General features: G+C 43.5%; 1 protein-coding gene across 5 annotated transcripts in view; it reads left to right on the top strand.

Moving 5' to 3' along the window:
• Window positions 1-18,091, top strand: part of NCKAP1 (NCK associated protein 1) — a 165,215-nt gene that overhangs the window by 135,520 nt on the left and 11,604 nt on the right. For all 5 annotated transcript variants that reach the window (XM_038751736.1, XM_038751733.1, XM_038751732.1 and 2 more), the window contains 8 exons: window positions 479-624; window positions 2,489-2,621; window positions 3,502-3,621; window positions 6,563-6,702; window positions 7,663-7,794; window positions 10,764-10,982; window positions 11,353-11,483; window positions 12,774-12,871. In XM_038751736.1, coding sequence (XP_038607664.1) covers window positions 479-624; window positions 2,489-2,621; window positions 3,502-3,621; window positions 6,563-6,702; window positions 7,663-7,794; window positions 10,764-10,982; window positions 11,353-11,483; window positions 12,774-12,871 — 1,119 coding nt within the window. The remainder of the gene's footprint in view (window positions 1-478; window positions 625-2,488; window positions 2,622-3,501; window positions 3,622-6,562; window positions 6,703-7,662; window positions 7,795-10,763; window positions 10,983-11,352; window positions 11,484-12,773; window positions 12,872-18,091) is intronic.

The following is an 18,091-nucleotide window of genomic DNA, read 5'->3' as shown; positions in this document are numbered from 1 at the left end:
AGAGATCGGCGGAGAGGTAGATGAGATGGAGGTAAAGTAGGAGTTCATAGAATAAGCCGTACCATTCACGGGTCCGTCCCAGTGGCCCGTCCAGCCGAAAATCCTCTGGCCGGAGCAACAGAGTGCCTGGGGGAAATTTCACGGGCGTCCTCCTGGCTCACAAAATCTCGTCGAAAACATTAAACTTACCCAGCTGTGGGAAATGAGCCTCGGCATGCCGGTGGATTGTCCTGGGGCAGAATAAATAAAGTATTTCTGATAAGAAATATTTCTAAGAAAAAGCCAGGCTTTTGGCAACTCCGTTAAATGTTAAAAGTTAGTACTGGAATACATTTGTCCACGTGGCTTTCTCAAGCACATATTGCTAAAGATCTTCTGGCAAAAGCCAGCATGGGCTTAAAAGTGGAACAGTGGATCCAAAACAGTTTAGATATGGCTATATTTAACATTGAACCTTTGTCATTTTGTTTTCCCTCAGGCGTACACCAGTGTCTCTAAGGCCTCTCTTGGCCTTGCCGATCACAGGGAACTTGGGAAGATGATGAACACCATCATTTTCCACACAAAAATGGTCGATTCCTTGGTGGAGATGTTGGTGGAAACGTCAGATCTTTCCATATTTTGGTATGTCGCTAATTAGATGTTAGTATCTAGCAAGTTAATTTCCAATGTCTTTTGCGATCTGGAAGCACCCATTTAGTAGAGGCCAGTAATAATAATAATAATGATGGTATTTGTTAAGGGCTTACTATGTGCAAGGCACTGTTCTAAGCACTGGGGGGTTACAAGGTGATCAGGTTGTCCCACGTGGGGCTCACAGTCTTAATCCCCATTTTACAGATGAGGTAACTGAGGCACAGAGAAGTTAAGTGACTTGCCCAAAGTCACACAGCCAGTAAGTGGTGGAACCGGGATTAGAACCCGTGACCTCTGACTCCCAAGCCCGTGCTCTTTCCACTGAGCCACGCTGCTTCTCAGTAATACCCCATCCAGCTATCTTATTTCTGACTTGTTTTACACTAACTCATTTTTGTTTTTTTTTAACCAAGTCGTGGTTGGTTTTGGCGGTGTTGGTTTTGTTTGTGTTCATTGTTAAACCCAATCTTTTCTCCATGATATTCTTGCCTTAAACAAAATTGCAGTCCAAGGTCAGTGCAATTTGCCTAGCTTGCTTGCATATTAGATCGCCCAGCCGTTGATCTAAATTACAGCAACGTTCCTCCAATTCCCTTTCTCCCTAAAAGGAATTGTCTGACCCAGATTTAATGGGTGTGACAGCATCAGAGAAAGAGAGGGGCAGAAACGGTGACTGTCACCTAAACACGCGTAGCCTGAAGATAGAATTCAGCAATTTATCCCACTCATTCATTCATTCAGTGGTATTTATTGAGCACTTACTGTGTGCAGAGCACTGTACTAAGTGCTTGGGAAGTACAAGTTGGCAACATATCGAGACAGTCCCTACCCAACAGCGGGCTCACAATCTAGAAGAATATTTCCATTGAGAGGGAAACATCTGGACTCCTGGAGAATCTGAGGGAAAGTTGACATGGGAGACAGAAAGGCCAAGTTGGGACTCTCCGAAGGGTCCGGGAAGCTGAAAAATGTGGGAGGTCTTGAGGGTGCCGGCTAGTTTCTTAGTGATTTCCCTTAAAACCAACCTTTCAAGCTCATTTTCCCAACACAATTTAATTCAGAAGCAAAGAAGATCTTTTCCACTTCATACAGTCTAATCAAGCAGTCATGTTTTTTGGGGTGCCTTACTGTATGAGGATCAATTAATTAATTGGTGGTATTGAGTATTTACCGCGTGCAGAGCACCGTACTAAGCACTACGGCGAGCGCAGTGCAGCAGAGTTGGCAAGACCCATCGCTCACCACAGGGATCTTAGTTTAGAAGAGACACACGCCGTACGCCACATCCAATTGTCAGAGGAGCTCTGTACTGTCGGTTTGAGAGAGCTCAACATGAAACCTGCCTTCGAGCAGCTTACAATCTAGCATAGAAAGCAAGACACAAGCATTTACAGACGGGAAAGATAGTGGCCTAGTGGAAAGAGCAGGGATCTGGGGGTCCATTTTTATTCTGTTTATTTTATTTTATTAATTTGTTTTGTTTTGTTCTCTGTCTCCCCCTTCTAGACCGTGAGCCCACTGTTGGGTAGGGACCGTCTCTATATGTTGCCAACTTGTACTTCCCAAGCGCTTTGTACAGTGCTCTGCACACAGTAAGCGCTCAATAAATACGATTGAATGAATGAATGAATGAATGGGGGTCAGAGAACCTGGGTTCTAATCCCACCTCCGCCACTGGTCTGCCGCGTGACTTTGGTCAAGTCACTTCACTGCTCAATGTTACCCAAGTTATTCAAATCATCGGTCAACTAAAGTGAATCGAAAGGGGCTTAGAAGCTCATATTAGTGTAGTCCTTGTTCCCTGTCATACTGATTCAGAAATGAGATTTTGTTGGTTTGTTTCCCCACGTAGTTTTTATAGCCGGGCTTTTGAGAAGATGTTTCAGCAATGCTTGGAGCTTCCCTCTCAGTCAAGATATTCCATCGCGTTCCCGCTGCTCTGCACTCATTTCATGAGTTGTACTCACGAGCTGTGTCCAGAAGAGGTAATTTCTAGGCAGAGTTAACATGGTGTGTTTAAATGATTAATTGTAATACTGTGATTTCAAACTGTGTGCGTGTGTCTTTGTGTGCAAAGCTACACAAATATTTTTCCCTTTTGAAATCCTGTTTATATACATTCATACTAAAATAAGTAGAAATCGATTGTGAGCCTCCTTTGTAATGCCCTTTGAAAGAAAAATAATGCCCTAATCAATCATCAAGATTCTTGCTTGAATTTAAGCATCCAGATCAATTTTATTTGGTAGTTAATTGCAGCGGCACAAAATACTGTGGGTTTGTCCTCACAGGCTTGTTTTCTAACCACGCAATTAATCCTTACCTGCTTCTCTTTTGCTGTGATGTGGGTCAGAGGTGGGAATGGTCAGGGAGCTGGAATGTAGCACAGACAGCACTAAAGGCACATCCTCAGTTAAACTTCGCTTGATCATCGTCATCATCAACATCAATCGTATTTATTGAGCGCTTACTGTGTGCAGAGCACTGTACTAAGCGCTTGATCCCGAGTGCTCTTCATAAGAAAGTATTTAGGAGCTGTAAGTAGTAGTGGTAAGTAGTAGGATTGAATCCCCATTTTTACAGATGAGGAATTTTAGGCATAGAGAAGTCAAGTGACTCATCCAAGGTCACCCAGCAAATAACGGGCGTCACAGACAGATATTTAGAACATCTTATTTCTAACCTGAGTTTTTTTGGGGGGAAAAATCAACCTAATTCCCTTGTCTTCCTTCCAAATCGCCAGGCACCGTACCAGCGATGCCATAGCTGCATTTTCCTCGTTCATTAGGAATCTTTGCCGTGCCCTCTGCCTTTCTTTAGGAATGATTCATTTTCACCCTTTCCCCCCACCCCATTCTGTAACAGCGACATCATATTGGAGATCGAAGCCTTTCGTTGTGTAACATGTTCTTGGACGAGATGGCCAAGCAAGCCCGAAATCTGATCACCGATATTTGCACGGAGCAGTGCACTCTGAGCGACCAGGTGAGAATTGCAATGTTTTCTTCCGTTAAAAAGTTAGAGGATTTACTCAGCGGATGTCATTTCAACTGTGTCAACTGCTTTTGGCCTGGCAACAGTTCAGGAAAGATAAAAATGTATTGATTTCATTTGGGCAGGCCGATCCTATTCTAAAATGTTGTAATTTTCTTTCTTATGCCTTAGTGCAGTGATACATTTTTTTTGCAAGCCACCATACTGCACATGTTATTCACTTTATAAAATATTATCGATTGAATTGGTGAACTCCCCCCTGAACAGATGAGTAGATACCTTGTAGGCATCAAGATTTTCTGCCTTTCACTCCTTTATAGACTTTTAAGTTGCAACAAAGCCTGTGTGGTTGATGTTTAAAAGAGCCGGACCCATTTGAGCGGGGAGTTGGTCTGAATTTGAATTATAAATCGACAAAGCATTGTGTACTGGGGCAGGCCTGAACTTTGTGGGCAAGAGCATTGAGAAGGGAAAGTAATATCCACATTCCCTGTGGAATTGAAAAAAATCCATGTGGAATCGATTACTCCCACAGAGCTCATTTTTGAATGAGTGGAAATGCTAGTAATTGGATTTGTGGTTCAGGGTGATGAAGGAAAATGGAGAATATTCCGTAGTTGTTGGCATTTGCAAAGATTGTAAAATCCATTTGCAAACCCTGTCCTGCTCTGCCAAGTGAGCAAAAAAGTAGGCCAGGCTTTCAGCCGTATTTAAGCGGCTTAGGTTAGAGGAGAGAATATTGAGCCGAGCATCAGGGTGCCTCAGTTGTAGTCGGGGACTAATTTGTGCTTGCTGAGAGAGAGAGAAGGCGCTACTACCTTTTGGACAGAATCTTGGCAACTCTAGCCCTGGAACCCGAAGAATCGATGCCAGGAAAGGATGTCTCTCCAGTCCTTGTTATTAGCAGGTCTTCTCCTGACTCCATCAAACACTACTCAGGTTATACTAAAACACCGTTTGTAAAAGCGGCGGCATACGTTAAGCGCGTACTCTGTGCCAAGCACTGTTCTAAGCTTTGGACTAGAAACAAGATTATCCATTTGGACACAGTCCCTGTCCCACAACGGGCTCACAGTCAAAGTAGGAGGGAGTAGGATTGAATCCACATTTTTACAGATGAGGAACTTGAGGCACAGGGAAGTGGAGCGACCCAGCCAAAGTCACCCAGCAGACAAGAGGCGGGGCCAGGATTAGAACCGCGGTCCTCTGACTCCCAGCTTTGTAGCTTGAGTGCAGAAACAGACCTGCGTTGTGACCTCGAAAAGGGTCCCTAGCCCCATTCTGCCTCAGTTTCCTCCTCTGTAAATTGTAGAGTAATGCCAGCTTCTCTACCTCGAGAGGACGTTATGAAGAAGAGGTCATTGATACGAAAGTGCTGGGGGGAAGATCAAAGAGCCAGAAAGGTTCAAGATATAGTTTTTCGGACTTCTGATGGCCTATCAGGATGTTGCTCGGGAACAGGGAAGGGCCCACATTCAAAGAACACTAGTGTCTGAATCTCTCACTAGTTCATCCCGCCCAAAGCCGTGTCTCCTAATTCACCTGGATGTACGTCCTGGTAATCTGTGAATCACAACAACTTTGATTAGATGCAGAGTTAGGTTCATGCAGAGAATGACCAAGTCCTGGTAAATACCACATTTAGCAAACGCCGGTCAGTCAGTCAGTGGTATTTATTGAGTGCTTGCTGTGTGCGGAGCACTGTACTAAGCGCTTGGGAAGGTACGAGTGCCCACAAGGCACTTACAGTCTTCAGGGCTGACATAGATTAGGGGAGGGGGCAATCGTAGAGTATAAGAATATGTCCATAAGTACTGTGGGGTTGGGGCAAGCATCAGAGTGCTTTAAGGGCGACCCAGCCGAGTTCATAGTCAAAGGGAGGACAGATAGAGAGGAGTTTCTTAATCTAGGAAGGCCTCTTGGAGGAGATGTGATTTTAAAAGGGTTTTGAAAGTGAGGAGAGTGGTGTGCTGTCAGCTACAAAGCAGGAAGAGAGTAGTATTGAGGGACCTTTCCTCGCAACCAGCTCTGGCCCAGAGGAAGCCTTTTCTACAGCCTAAGCGTCCTGACCTTCAGCCCCTGCCTAATTAAGAGAGTGAATACGGAAAGCAACCGAGGTGGAGTTAAAGGACATGGTGGCGATTAAAATTGAAGCAGGTTTTTATGGGAACTGGAAAGTCCGATGAGAGTAATCATCATGAAAGGGTGAGAGTAATCGAGGTCGTAGTGGAGGTCAACTTGGAAAATAAAGTTGATTTCCTGGTTTTCTTGTGTGTGTATACACACGTTCATTTAGCACTGGTCTGTAGTTTTTTGTGTCATATTGAGTTCGCCTGTTAAGTATTTTCTATGAAATCCCAGATGTTTATGTAGCAAATGGAACTATAGGTTTATGCAACCAATTTGGGCTCAGTTTGGTTAAATTTGGGCTTGTTCTTAGCCCAGTATTTTCCACACAGTCGCTCTACTATTAACGAGCGAATGAAATTTTACAGTGTGCCAGCAAATTCAACCTCATAGGATAGGAGAGAAATTGGTTTATATAGAATAAATTGATTTTCCTGCACGCCTTTATAAACCACCCCAGAATATCCTCCTATACTTGCTCTTTTGCACTGATGTTGTAGGCTTTAATTGACCAATCAGTTGAAATTATTGAGCGCGTGCTATGTTCACAGCAATGTACTAGGGGACCGGGAGTATAATAGAACTAGTAACTAGCTACCCTCACGGAGTTTACAGAATCATTCCAGATGGGCTTTCACATTTTTCTTTCCTTGTTCTTGTCCAGTTGTGGAGAAATGATTTTCCCCGCATTTGCTCTGTCAGTTTCATCTGTAGCAAGCATTTCCTCTTCTGCAGAATGCTCCTGAAGCCCCTGAACTTTGTTGGTTGTGAAGGATGGGTTTTTTTTCTCTTTCCTCTTCCGTAGTTGTTGCCAAAACACTGTGCCAAAACGATCAGTCAAGCCGTAAACAAAAAGTCCAAAAAACAGACCGGAAAGAAAGGAGAACCCGAAAGGGAGAAACCAGGAGTCGAAAGCATGAGGAAAAATAGACTGGTGGTGACCAAGTAAGACAAAGAGCTATGTGTCTTTTGGGCAAGAGACTGCGTAATGTCTTCATTAGTGAGGAATTGCCGTAGTTGTGGAATTCTGCAGTTCCTTTATATTCAGAGTAGCTGGACATGCGTTATGAACTTCCCCGGAGTTGTGCGAGGCGGGTAGACTGGGAAAATAGAAGCCGTGGTCTGTCCAGTTTCCAAATAGCGAAATCTTGTATTCATTCATTCATTCATTCATTCATTCAATCAATCAATCAATCAATCGTATTTATTGAGCGCTTACTGTGTGCAGAGCACTGTACTAAATGCTTGGGAAGTACAAGTCGGCAACATCTAGAGACGGTCCCTACCCAACAACGGGCTCGTAGTCTAGAAGGGGGAGACAGACAACAAAACAAAACATGTAGACAGTTTCTTCTAATATTATATCAGGTTTTACCCTGGTAGATAAATGCATAGAGGACCATTACCTAAATTCATAGCAGTGTTCTATGAAAAACAGACTGAATAAAATAATAATAATAATAATTATGATATTTTCCTGCACTGTATGTTTTTCCCAGCTCCAACATCGTAGACCATTTGGCATATATCTTTCTCTCCAGCCTCCCAATATAATGCGTGTTAGGAAGAGGACCCAGGCATCTAAATATTTACTCTAACTAGTTAATGGACCTTATTTCATGTCATTCTTTCCTAATGCTTTATTCAGTTGATACGGATTGAGATTAAAAAGTGAAGTTCTCAAATAATTGTAATATGCCACTGTCTTAAGATCCTTTTAATTTCAAAAGCTCTTGCAAGAGATATGCCAAGTGGATTTTTATTATGACTATCCATTCTTAGCTGAGGAAGGTCATCCTTTTTTTTTAATGTCTTTATATGTCTATGAGGTAACCTTTTCCATTCACCCCCAGCAAATTTTATTTTTCTAATCTTTTATTAATCTTGTTGCTTCTTTTTTTTTAGCCTTGATAAACTGCACACCGCACTTTCTGAACTCTGTTTCTCGATCAATTATGCCCCAAACATGGTGGTTTGGGAGCACACTTTTACCCCAAGAGAGTACCTGACTTCTCATCTGGAAATCCGCTTCACCAAGTAAGAGAGCCTATAAACTCACACTTCCTTTTTGAAACAGATCAGTGTTTCCATACTCAGTCAGTAGAACACGTTTCTTGCCCAAAGCACAGCTTTTGAGAAAGTATTGCAATACTGAATATTTCCTGGACTATTCAACTACTCAGAAATGTCATATTTTATTTAAAACACAGTGTTTGTGATTTGAAGATTCTTTAGCTCTTCCCAGGTCTCCTAACATTCCAGTAAAGCACCGCAAAACTGGTAAATATGGTAGTGAAGCAAGAGGCTTTAAATGTTGTATTCACTTGTAAACTCGTCCCGCTGCTTTTATCAATATTTTTGCAACTCCAAAACAGGGGAAGGGCTATTTCACGGGGAATTCAGTATAGCAGAAAGGGAAGCAGAAGGAAAAGAAAAGTTGCTTTATTTTTCCACTCCTAAAAAAGCTTTTACTTTTCCACAGTAGCTAGCAATATATTGGAGAACTATCACAGTACAGCAAGGAATTTCAAAATTGGAGTTTTTCAAAGAAATTGAAGCTGGATATTTTCCAGTGAAGCTAAAACACAGTGAGATTGGATCACTCCATCAGACCATGGTACTTATTGGACACTTACTGTGTGGCGAGCACTGTATTAAGTGCTAGCGAGAAATACGATACAACCCGTGAGGCCCAGCTCATTTCCAGGTGACTTGGTGTTGGCGAAATCTGTTCCAGTTTGAGGAATGCTGGAAAATATATGGCTGAGCCCCGTAGCCCTTAGGTGTATACTTAAGATGTTTACAGGAAACCCAATATCCCGCAACACACAGAGCTGGGAACCTTTAGTGTATCCTACTCTCTAGAAACATCAATACCTACTATTTGAAAGCGGTTAACACTTCCCGAAACCCCTCTGATGCTGTAGAATCTGTTGGCATCCGTATGAACCTTTTATTTGGAGGGACTGGCTATAACCAGCAGAAAGCTGTAAAGCGGTTTGAAAAAGATGGGAATGGACCCTAAATAACCAGTCCTGAAGTAAAAGGATAACTTTAAAAAATCTGTTTCCCATGTTTCTACACTTGATCACACATATATGGTGTGTTTGGATGCTTCGGTGACACACTGTGACCAGCAAGTGTGTTTATGTCCGAAAATGTTTGTCGTCTTGGGCCCTTTTCCTGAAAGCGATAGTAAGCCTCTTAATGAGAAAATAAAACTCGAACCTCATCTCTCTTTGGAAAGTATGTGTTGACTCTTGCAAATCGAGCAGTTTATAGGCTAGTAAAAGATATTGGAGTTAGATTTGAGATTCATGCTTTACAGATAAAACTCCCAATAAGTGGCTATCAAATCTTGCCTTATAAGAAACTTACGATTTAGAGTTATTCAGCCTGTTCTAGTTAACATCAGCTTCAACTTAAAATAAGCAACAGATGATTAGAGGCATTTACTTTAAAATCAGCGCAGAGTTGTTGCCTTATGCTGTCGAGTCGTGCCCGACCCATCACGACTCCATGGATGCATCTCTCCCAGAACGCCCCACCTCCATCTGCAGTCGTTCTGGTAGTGTATCCATAGAGTTTTCTTGGTAAAAATACGGAAGCGGTTTACCATTGCCTCCTTCCACGCAGTAAACCAGAGTCTCTGCCCTCGACTCTCTCCCAAGCCGCTGCTTCCCCGCACAGGTGTAGGGACATTTATATCTTCTTAATTTCCGCATCATTCATGACAACAGTAACGTCACATTTTGAATTCAGTTTCCTTTTATTTGCTGCGGAAACCAGGATTAATTAAATTTCAACCCAGAGCGTTATTTTTCTGTTGCGCAAACTCTCTAGAGAGAACTGAAATTACTAATGCTATATAGGATATTAAGTGATGGGTTTCTCAGCCCTCACTTTTCTCTGGAGGTTAATTTAACTGGTGTTCAACTTCTAAAGGTAGTTCCTTAGTATTTTCATGCATTGTGGGAAGTTTTGCGTGGAAGTTTGCTTCGGTGTGTCACTGACCTCATTTTTGGGGCCAGGTTGGGGCTCCTACTTAAGGAAAGCCCTAGAACTCGCTTGCCGTCCTGTTCAGGAGAAGCACCAGGAGCCTGAGGCTATTCTAGGTTTTCAGACATCCTGCAGTGATTCCAGTGAGAAGGAGTGAATTGGCAAAGGCCAGAAGTGATTGGCATTCCCCTCTTTCCCCCTGCCGAGCTAATGGAAATCTCAGCAAACATAGCATTTATCGAGAGTCTGTTGTGTGCGATGCACTGGATTAAGTCCTTCGGGACCCCAAAGCAGAGGTGTTGGGGCAAGCAGAGAGCGGCTTAGCCCCCCGAGAATTTCCCGGCCAGGAGCCGTTCTGACCCGTATTCGACCCAAGATGGCCTGGCTGCAGATTATTCAAGGCCACCTACGTTACCCCAAAGTCTCGACATCCCCCTGGGTTTTTTGGTGAGTTTATAATACCGGAAAACTGGTTGGTATGGTGTAAAAGTCATAGGAAAAACCGGGCCGGCCAGTCGGGGTAGGTAACTCACTGAGCTGCCTCTTCATGCTTTGCCTACTTGAGTGCTTGTAAATTAGAAAACTTCAGACGGTAAAATATTACTGTCACCGTTTTTGGCACCCTAATACCTCTTTTAGACCCTCTTCAGTCGGGCTTTTTCCCCCTTCACGCCACAGAAACTGGCCTCTCACAGGTCACCGGTGACCTCCTCTTGGCCAAATCCAACAGCCTCTACTCCATCCTCCCTGACCTCTCAGCTGCTTTCGACACTGTCGACACCCTCTTCTCCTGGAGATTTTATCCAACCTTGGCTTCACCGATACCGTCCTCTCCTAGTTTTCCTCCTATCTCTCTGGTCGCTCATTCTCAGGCTCATGGTAGTCTTGTACCTTTGAAGTCTTAAGCTAGTTCACCCGATTAGCTTGTGTTAGGTGGTCAGTTTGATTTTGTGTGATCAAGATAAGCTGTGACTCGACCAAAGTGTTTGCTTTTTTTCCTTTCAAAGGTCAATTGTCGGGATGACTATGTATAATCAAGCCACACAAGAGATCGCAAAACCTTCAGAGCTCTTAACTAGCGTCAGAGCCTACATGACAGTGCTTCAGTCCATAGAAAACTACGTGCAAATTGACATCACAAGAGTGTTTAATAATGTTCTCCTTCAGCAAACCCAACATTTAGACAGTCACGGGGAACCTACCATCACCAGCCTGTACACCAATTGGTAAGACTATAAACTGAGCGTGGCCCTCTAAAGAATTTTGAGAATCATTTTTCTGGGGTGGTGAAGTGGAAAGCTTCTTAAAAACAATTCATTCATTCATTCAATCGTATTTATTGAGCGCTTACTGTGTGCAGAGCACTGTACTAAGCGCTTGGGAAGTACAAATCGGCAACAGAGATGGTCCCTACCCAACAATGGGCTCACAATTCCTCCGTAGTTGAGTTCAAATGACTTTTAGGAAAACATTCGCGATTGGAGGATTGATCTTTACCTCAAAAAACTTTCCAACAGTTCTCCCAGGCATTCTCTCACCTCAGAATTTTCTGACATATTGGAATGATGACTTTTGACCGTATTCCATCACGTGCAGGTATTTGGAGACTTTGCTCAGACAAGTCAGCAATGGCCATATAGCTTACTTCCCTGCAATGAAGGCCTTTGTGAATTTGCCAACCGAAAATGAGTTGACGTTCAATGCTGAAGAGTATTCTGACATATCAGGTGAGCATCCTGTGATGTAATTTGGAATCGTGGGTGTGAACAGACTTTCCTGTTACTGGATAATCTTGCAAAGCCTTATTAAAAATCCCATCTCTTCCAAGATGACTTCCCTGACTGAGCCCTCATTTCCCCTATTCCCTCTCCCTCTGTGTCTCCTGTCCCTCTGAGTCTGTGCCGTTTAAGCACCTGATATCCACCCCACCCTCAGCCCTGAAATTAATTTTAATTCTGTCACCCCCTGAAGAGTGAAAGCTCCTTGTGGGCAAGGAATGTGTCTACCCACTCTGTTTTATTGTAGTCTCCCAAGTGCTCAGTACAGTACTCTGCACATGGTAAGCACTCAATAAATGCCACTGGTTGATCGGCAATCCACGGGGCATTTCAAAAATCTGCTTATGGGATTTCTTAAGGACCGTTTTCATTTATGGCAGTTTTTTTTTGGCCTCGTGTAATGTGTGCTTCCAAAAGATGCTTAGTCAGTCAATCAATCCGAGTACCTGTTAATAACAATAATGATAATACTAGTGATGGCATTTGTTAAGTGCTTTCTATGTGCCAAGCCCTGTTTTAAGCACTGGGGTAGATATAAGGTAATCAGGTGGTCCCACGTGGTGATTGCAGTCTTAATCCCCATTTTACAGATGAGGTAACTGAGGTACAGAGGAGTGAAATGACTTGCCCAAAGTCACACAGCTGACAGTTGGCGTAGCCAGGATTAGAACCCACGACCTCTGACTCCCAAGCCCGGGCACCTTCCACTGAGCCACGCTATTTCTCTGTTCTCCCTCTCTCTTAGACTGTGAGCCCTGTGAGAGACAGGGAGAGAGTCCAGTCTCTTTATCTTATAACACCTCAGTACGTGGCACATAATGATCACGTAATAAATTCTATTATTGTTATTATTATTATCATTTTTATTACTTGCCGGGTAGACATAAGTTAATGAGCAGTGTTTCCCTCTTTCTGGAAGGGCTAGATCGAATGAATAAACACTGCAGCTATTCTGCCTGTGATCAGACTAGTTAAAATCTCAGATAAATTGCATCATACACTAGTAGTATTCAATATCCACTTCATAGATTTGTGGGTTTTTTTTTTTTTACTGGACTAAGCCTTCCGACAGAGATGCGTTTGGCTCTATCAGCTCCTTGAGGGGCGGAACTGTGTCTCTTCTGTTGGATGTTCTCTAGAGCCCAGCCCACAGAAGACACTCATTCGTTGACGACAACGATGATTAGGGTCCTAGTGAATCTTTTCGAAAACTGAAGTAATTTGTTTTTGTCTTCCCAGAAATGAGAGCCCTGTCAGAATTGCTGGGTCCTTATGGAATGAAATTTCTGAGCGAAAGCCTTATGTGGCATATTTCATCCCAGGTTGCTGAACTTAAGGTAATTCGGGCTCCCACTTGGCATCTTTTAAAGCTTGTAGGCATTAGCCCATCGTCATCTCACGACTCTGTGTCATTCTCGTGAGCAAAGATGGTGTCTACTGATTCTTTTTGCATTACACCCTTCTGAACGCTCAGTACAGTGCTCTGCCCACCGTAAGCACTCACTAAATACCATCGTTAGTTTAATTCAGGTTAGTCTGGAATTCCAGCACGACTAGTAGTGAAGAGATCCTGCTATTGAAACTAAAATCCCGGTTTAAATTTCTCACTCGTCAGTTTGCAGAGTGGTGGTGGCAGGGAGGTTGTCTTTGAAATGGGCCTGGCTCTACTTCCCAGCCTCCTGTCTTGCCAATTCTTTCCTAATGTGATTTAAAATCTTCAAGGGAAACCATTGGATCGTTTGTGGAAAAAAATGACTTGCGTTGGCACTCTCCGCTTCTCAGCGGCTGCCTTTAAGGGGTGACGGGAGGGTTTGATCAGGGCGATGCCTTCCATCTGTTGGCCTGAACCGGAGGACAAAACAAAGGGAAATGGAATTGCAGCAGGAAAAATTGAAGTTAAACAAGGAGAACTCGATGACGGTGCCGGTGGTTAACATTTGGAAATGACTTCCGAGATATGGCCAAATGGCTTTTCCTGGAAGTTTCAAAAAGGCAGTCATTTTTCTTGAATGTTGAGCCAAGGGGCTGGAGGGCAGAGAATTCCTGAGACCCTAAGAGGAATGAAGATGAATAGGGAGAACTGTCGACACCCAAATGTTCCCAATTGGAGGATTGATCTTCACCTCCCAAAACTCTCCCAACAGTTCTCCCAGGCATTCTCTCACCTCAGAATTTTCTGACATAACTGCCAATCTCATGATTTCCATCGGCAGATGATGGAATGGAATCGTATGCAGACGGTGTCTGGTTTCATGAAGTCTTGCCTGCCATGTGCATTGTAAGCTTTCCCCTCTTCAGTGCAGTGTGACAAAAATAAAATATGGTCCATACCACACTTTTTTCCTTGGGGAAAACCATTTTGGCTGTCATCTAGTAGTGAGGTATGTTTGATAGAAATAAATTTGGGGGGGAAAGGGCCCGTGGGTTGGCTAGACTGTCTCGAGGGAAATCGTAATCTGGAGTTAAAGAAACTTGGAGAATCAAATTTGAACAGCTGTAGAAGAAGAGACAGCAATGCTGTGTATCTTCTGTGGAATCAAACGGTGCTTTGCTGAATGTACACCGTGAGTATGACGATCTCTAATGCTAAGTGTGTATTTTTCTGGCATGCTTTTTGCAGTTTTTGGGGCGGATAGCTACTTTCACCCTCTTGGTTTAGTTTTCTTTTGTGCTCCTATATCTTCAGCCTCTCCCTGGCTCCTTCCCCCTTTCCTTTAAAAATGGCCTTGTGTCCTTTATCCTAAAAAAAAAACAAAAAATGAGCGTTCTGTGGACTCACCATGCAAGTTATAACTCCATCTCCCTCGTCCTATTCCAGTGCAGCCACTTCAAACAGATTGTCTCCACCTTCACTCTTCACAGCCTTTTCTCCAACTCTCTTCTTGACCCTCTACAGTCCTCTACAGCCCTTTTATTGAGACAACTTGACCACCTTCTCATTTCCACCCTCAGCTGCCTCTGAGAACCACTCCCTTTGGGAAACACCGACCTCGGCTTCGTCTTTCTGGTGCAGTTCTCTCTGGGCCCGTCAATCTAGTGGTATCTAGTGAGGGCTCACTATGTGCAGAGCACTGTACTGAGCGCTTGGGCAACAGAGTGAGCAGACGCGTTCCCCGCCCACAGTGAGTTTGCAGTCTAGAGGGGGAGACCGACATTGATATAAATAATTCATAATATATAATTTAAAGATAAGTGCATCCTGTATCTGACCTTCCTTGACTGTCGCCCAACAGTCACCTCTTTCTCGTTGCTTTGGTTTTCCTGGGGAAACTGAGGCCGAGACTTAAAGAGGTTTACCTTTGCCCCGCAGTAACAGCGGAGTCACTTTGGGATTCATCTTTTTGGACTTCTGCATTCCAGATTCTGGTGGATTATTTTGAAGTCGTCCCGCCATTGACATACTTCTTTGTTCTGAGAACTTAGCTGAGAAAACAGTGTGCCTTGGTAGCACCTGGGGTGTTGAAATAATTTGGCGTGGAATCTTCATGCTTGAAAATCCTCTAAATGCTTTTAGATCCAGTTAAACGAATGGCACGTGTGCCAAAGCATTGAATACTTAACAGCACCTGATCCTTTTGTGCCTTCAAGATCTGATGATGATTTCAGTTCCTTACCAAGCAGAGGGCCTCTTAGTTTCCCAGAGCAAACTCGTGTGCCAACCAAGAAATAAAAAAAGGCCGTCTCGTCTGTAGATTGGGTGGCTGTGAATAAATTGTGCTTCAGACACAGGCAACACTTTATGCATACGTGTTCCTGGCGGCGGCATTTGTGTTTATTACTTTCCTAGGAAGAAAACACCCAGTCTTCTCTCCCATCTCAAATTCTTAGGATGTTGCACTTGGAGTCTAGCCCACTCAACCAATTACTTTCTCCTCCCTCTGCTGCCAGAAGAATTGTTTTGGCATTTTCCAGATGAGTTTTTCCTTTCAGAGGCCTAGGAGACGTATAGAGATGCGATAGGAAATTAAGCTCGTGTGCAGATTGCCTCTAAGAACACTTCCCCTCTGCAGTCAAGAAGGGGAACATAGGATTTTCCTCCAGATACTCTAGCAAATTCAATTCTAGATTAATGTAGACCTCATTGCCGCCCTCCCCCGCCGTTCCTTCTCTCAGTAGAAAACCAGCTGCCCAAATTCCAGCTACCGTGGGTGATTGCAAGAGGAGAAGTTGTCCAGGAGAGCTAGACAGTAGACGGAACGACTGCATTTGGTTTTCTGAACGTCGGCTGTACCATAAGTAGGTTACAGTTAAAGCAGGCCCGCTGTCCGAGAAGCATTACTCCGTGAATGCCCGAGGGGTTCAGAGCTCCTTACGTTCCCGTTGAGGGTTTGCTTCCTCTTTTCCAGTTTCCTCTGCCCACAGAGCTCTTGCAAGTCCTGATCCTCTTCCCACCTTCAGAGCCTTATTCAAGGCACATTCATCCAAAAGCCCTTCCCCAGCAAGGCCCTCATTTCCTCTTCTCCCACCCCCTTTGGTCACCCCTCCTTCAGCCCTGCAGCACTTATTTACATATCCGTAATTTATATTAACAGCTACCGTCCCCTCTAGACTGTAAGCCTGTGGCTCATTTGGAACCTCTTGGTGGTGATAGTGGTGGTATTTGTTAAGCACTTGCTACATACTAAGCACTGGGGTAGATATAAGATAATTAGGTCCCAGATGGGGCTCACAGTCTAGGAGGGAGAATCCCCATTGTACAGTTGAGAAAACTGAGGCACAGAGAAGCTAAGGTACCCGGCAGGTTAGTAGCAGAGCAGGGATTAATTAGTTCCCAGGTCTTCTGAATGTCAGGCCTAAGCTCTTTCCAGTAGGCTGCTGTTCAAATAATAATTGAGGAAGGGTAATAATAATGATGGTATCTGTTAAGTGCTTACTATGTGCCAAGCACTGTTCTAAGGGCTAGGGTAGATGCAAGGTAATCAAGTTGTCCCACAGGAGAAAACTGAGGCACAGAGAAGCTAAGGTACCCGGCAGGTTAGTAGCAGAGCAGGGATTAATTAGTTCCCAGGTCTTCTGAGTGTCAGGCCTAGGCTCTTTCCAGTAGGCTGCTGTTCAAATAATAATTGAGGAAGGGTAATAATAATGATGGTATTCGTTAAGTGCTTACTATGTGCCAAGCACCGTTCTAAGGGCTAGGGTAGATACAAGGTAATCAAGTTGTCCCACATGGGGATCACTGTCTTCATCCCCATTTTAGAGGTGGGGTAACTGTGGCACAGATAAGTGACTTGCCCAAGGTCACACAGCTAAGTGGCAGAGCCGGGATTAGAACCCACAGTCTCTGACTCCCAAACCCGTGCTCTTTCCACGAAGCCGCGCTGCTTCTTAAGGTACTCACTTAAGTACAAATTTCAGGTGTGAAAATTCACTCTGAAGAGGAATAGTTTTGAGATTGTATTACATGTATGTATATGTCTATATTATTATATATTATATGTATTATATATATATTACATATATATAATATATATATTACATATATTATATGTATATATGTTTGTACATATTTTTTACTCTATTTATTTTTATTTATTTTATTTATTTTATTTATTTATTTATTATTTTTTATTTATTTATTTATTTTATTTGTACATATCTATTCTATTTATTTTATTTTGTTAGTATGTTTGGTTTTGTTCTCTGTCTCCCCCTTTTAGACTGTGAGCCCACTGTTGAGTAGGGACTGTCTCTATATGTTGCCAATTTGTACTTCCCAAGCGCTTAGTACAGTGCTCTGCACATAGTAAGCGCTCAATAAATACGATTGATGATGATGATGATGACATGTGGGCCTGTCTCTGGCCCAACACCCCCTTTTACCCTCTAACTCTCCCCTCACCCCCTAGTCTCTCACTGAATGCATTCCAGAAACCATTTTTCCTGGGGAAGGGAAAAAAAAAACCCATTCTATCTATATTTCCCCAGCTGATCAATTTTGTCCCATGCTGTATTCACACCTGTTTCAGAGAGTTGTATTGAATGATATTTGTTAAGCATTTGCTTAGGGCCAGGCACTGTACTAAGCACTGGGGTAGATACAGTCTAATCAGGTTGGTTACAGTCCCTGTCTCACCTGGGACTCAGTCTTAATCCCCATTTTGCAGATGAGTTCACTGAGGCCCAGAGAAGCTAAGTGATTTTCCCAAGGTCACTTAACTGGGAGTCAGAGGATCGGGCTTCTAATCCCAGCTCTGCCAGTTGTTTGCCGTGTGACCTTGTTACAAATCACTTAACTTCTCTGTGCCTCAGTTATCCCTTTTTCCCTCCTACTTAGACTGTGAGCCCCATGTGGAACAGGGACTGCGTCCAACCTAATTAACCTGTGTCTACCACAGTGCTTAGAACAGTGTTCTTCTAGACTGTGAGCCCGTTGTTGGGTAGGGACCGTCTCTATATGTTGCCAAATTGTACTTCCCAAGCGCTTAGTACAGTGCTCTGCACACAGTAAGCGCTCAGTAAATACGATTGAATGAATGTTCGACACGTAGTGAAGGCTTAACGAATGCCATACAGAAGTGGCGGAGCTAGGATTAGAACCCAGGTCCTCCGACTCACAG

The sequence above is a fragment of the Tachyglossus aculeatus genome, chromosome 9 (assembly GCF_015852505.1).
Source record: "Tachyglossus aculeatus isolate mTacAcu1 chromosome 9, mTacAcu1.pri, whole genome shotgun sequence".
Taxonomy (NCBI): Eukaryota; Metazoa; Chordata; class Mammalia; order Monotremata; family Tachyglossidae; genus Tachyglossus; species Tachyglossus aculeatus.
Note: the sequence above shows the minus strand (reverse complement) of the source record. Positions and strands in the feature narration are given on the sequence as shown.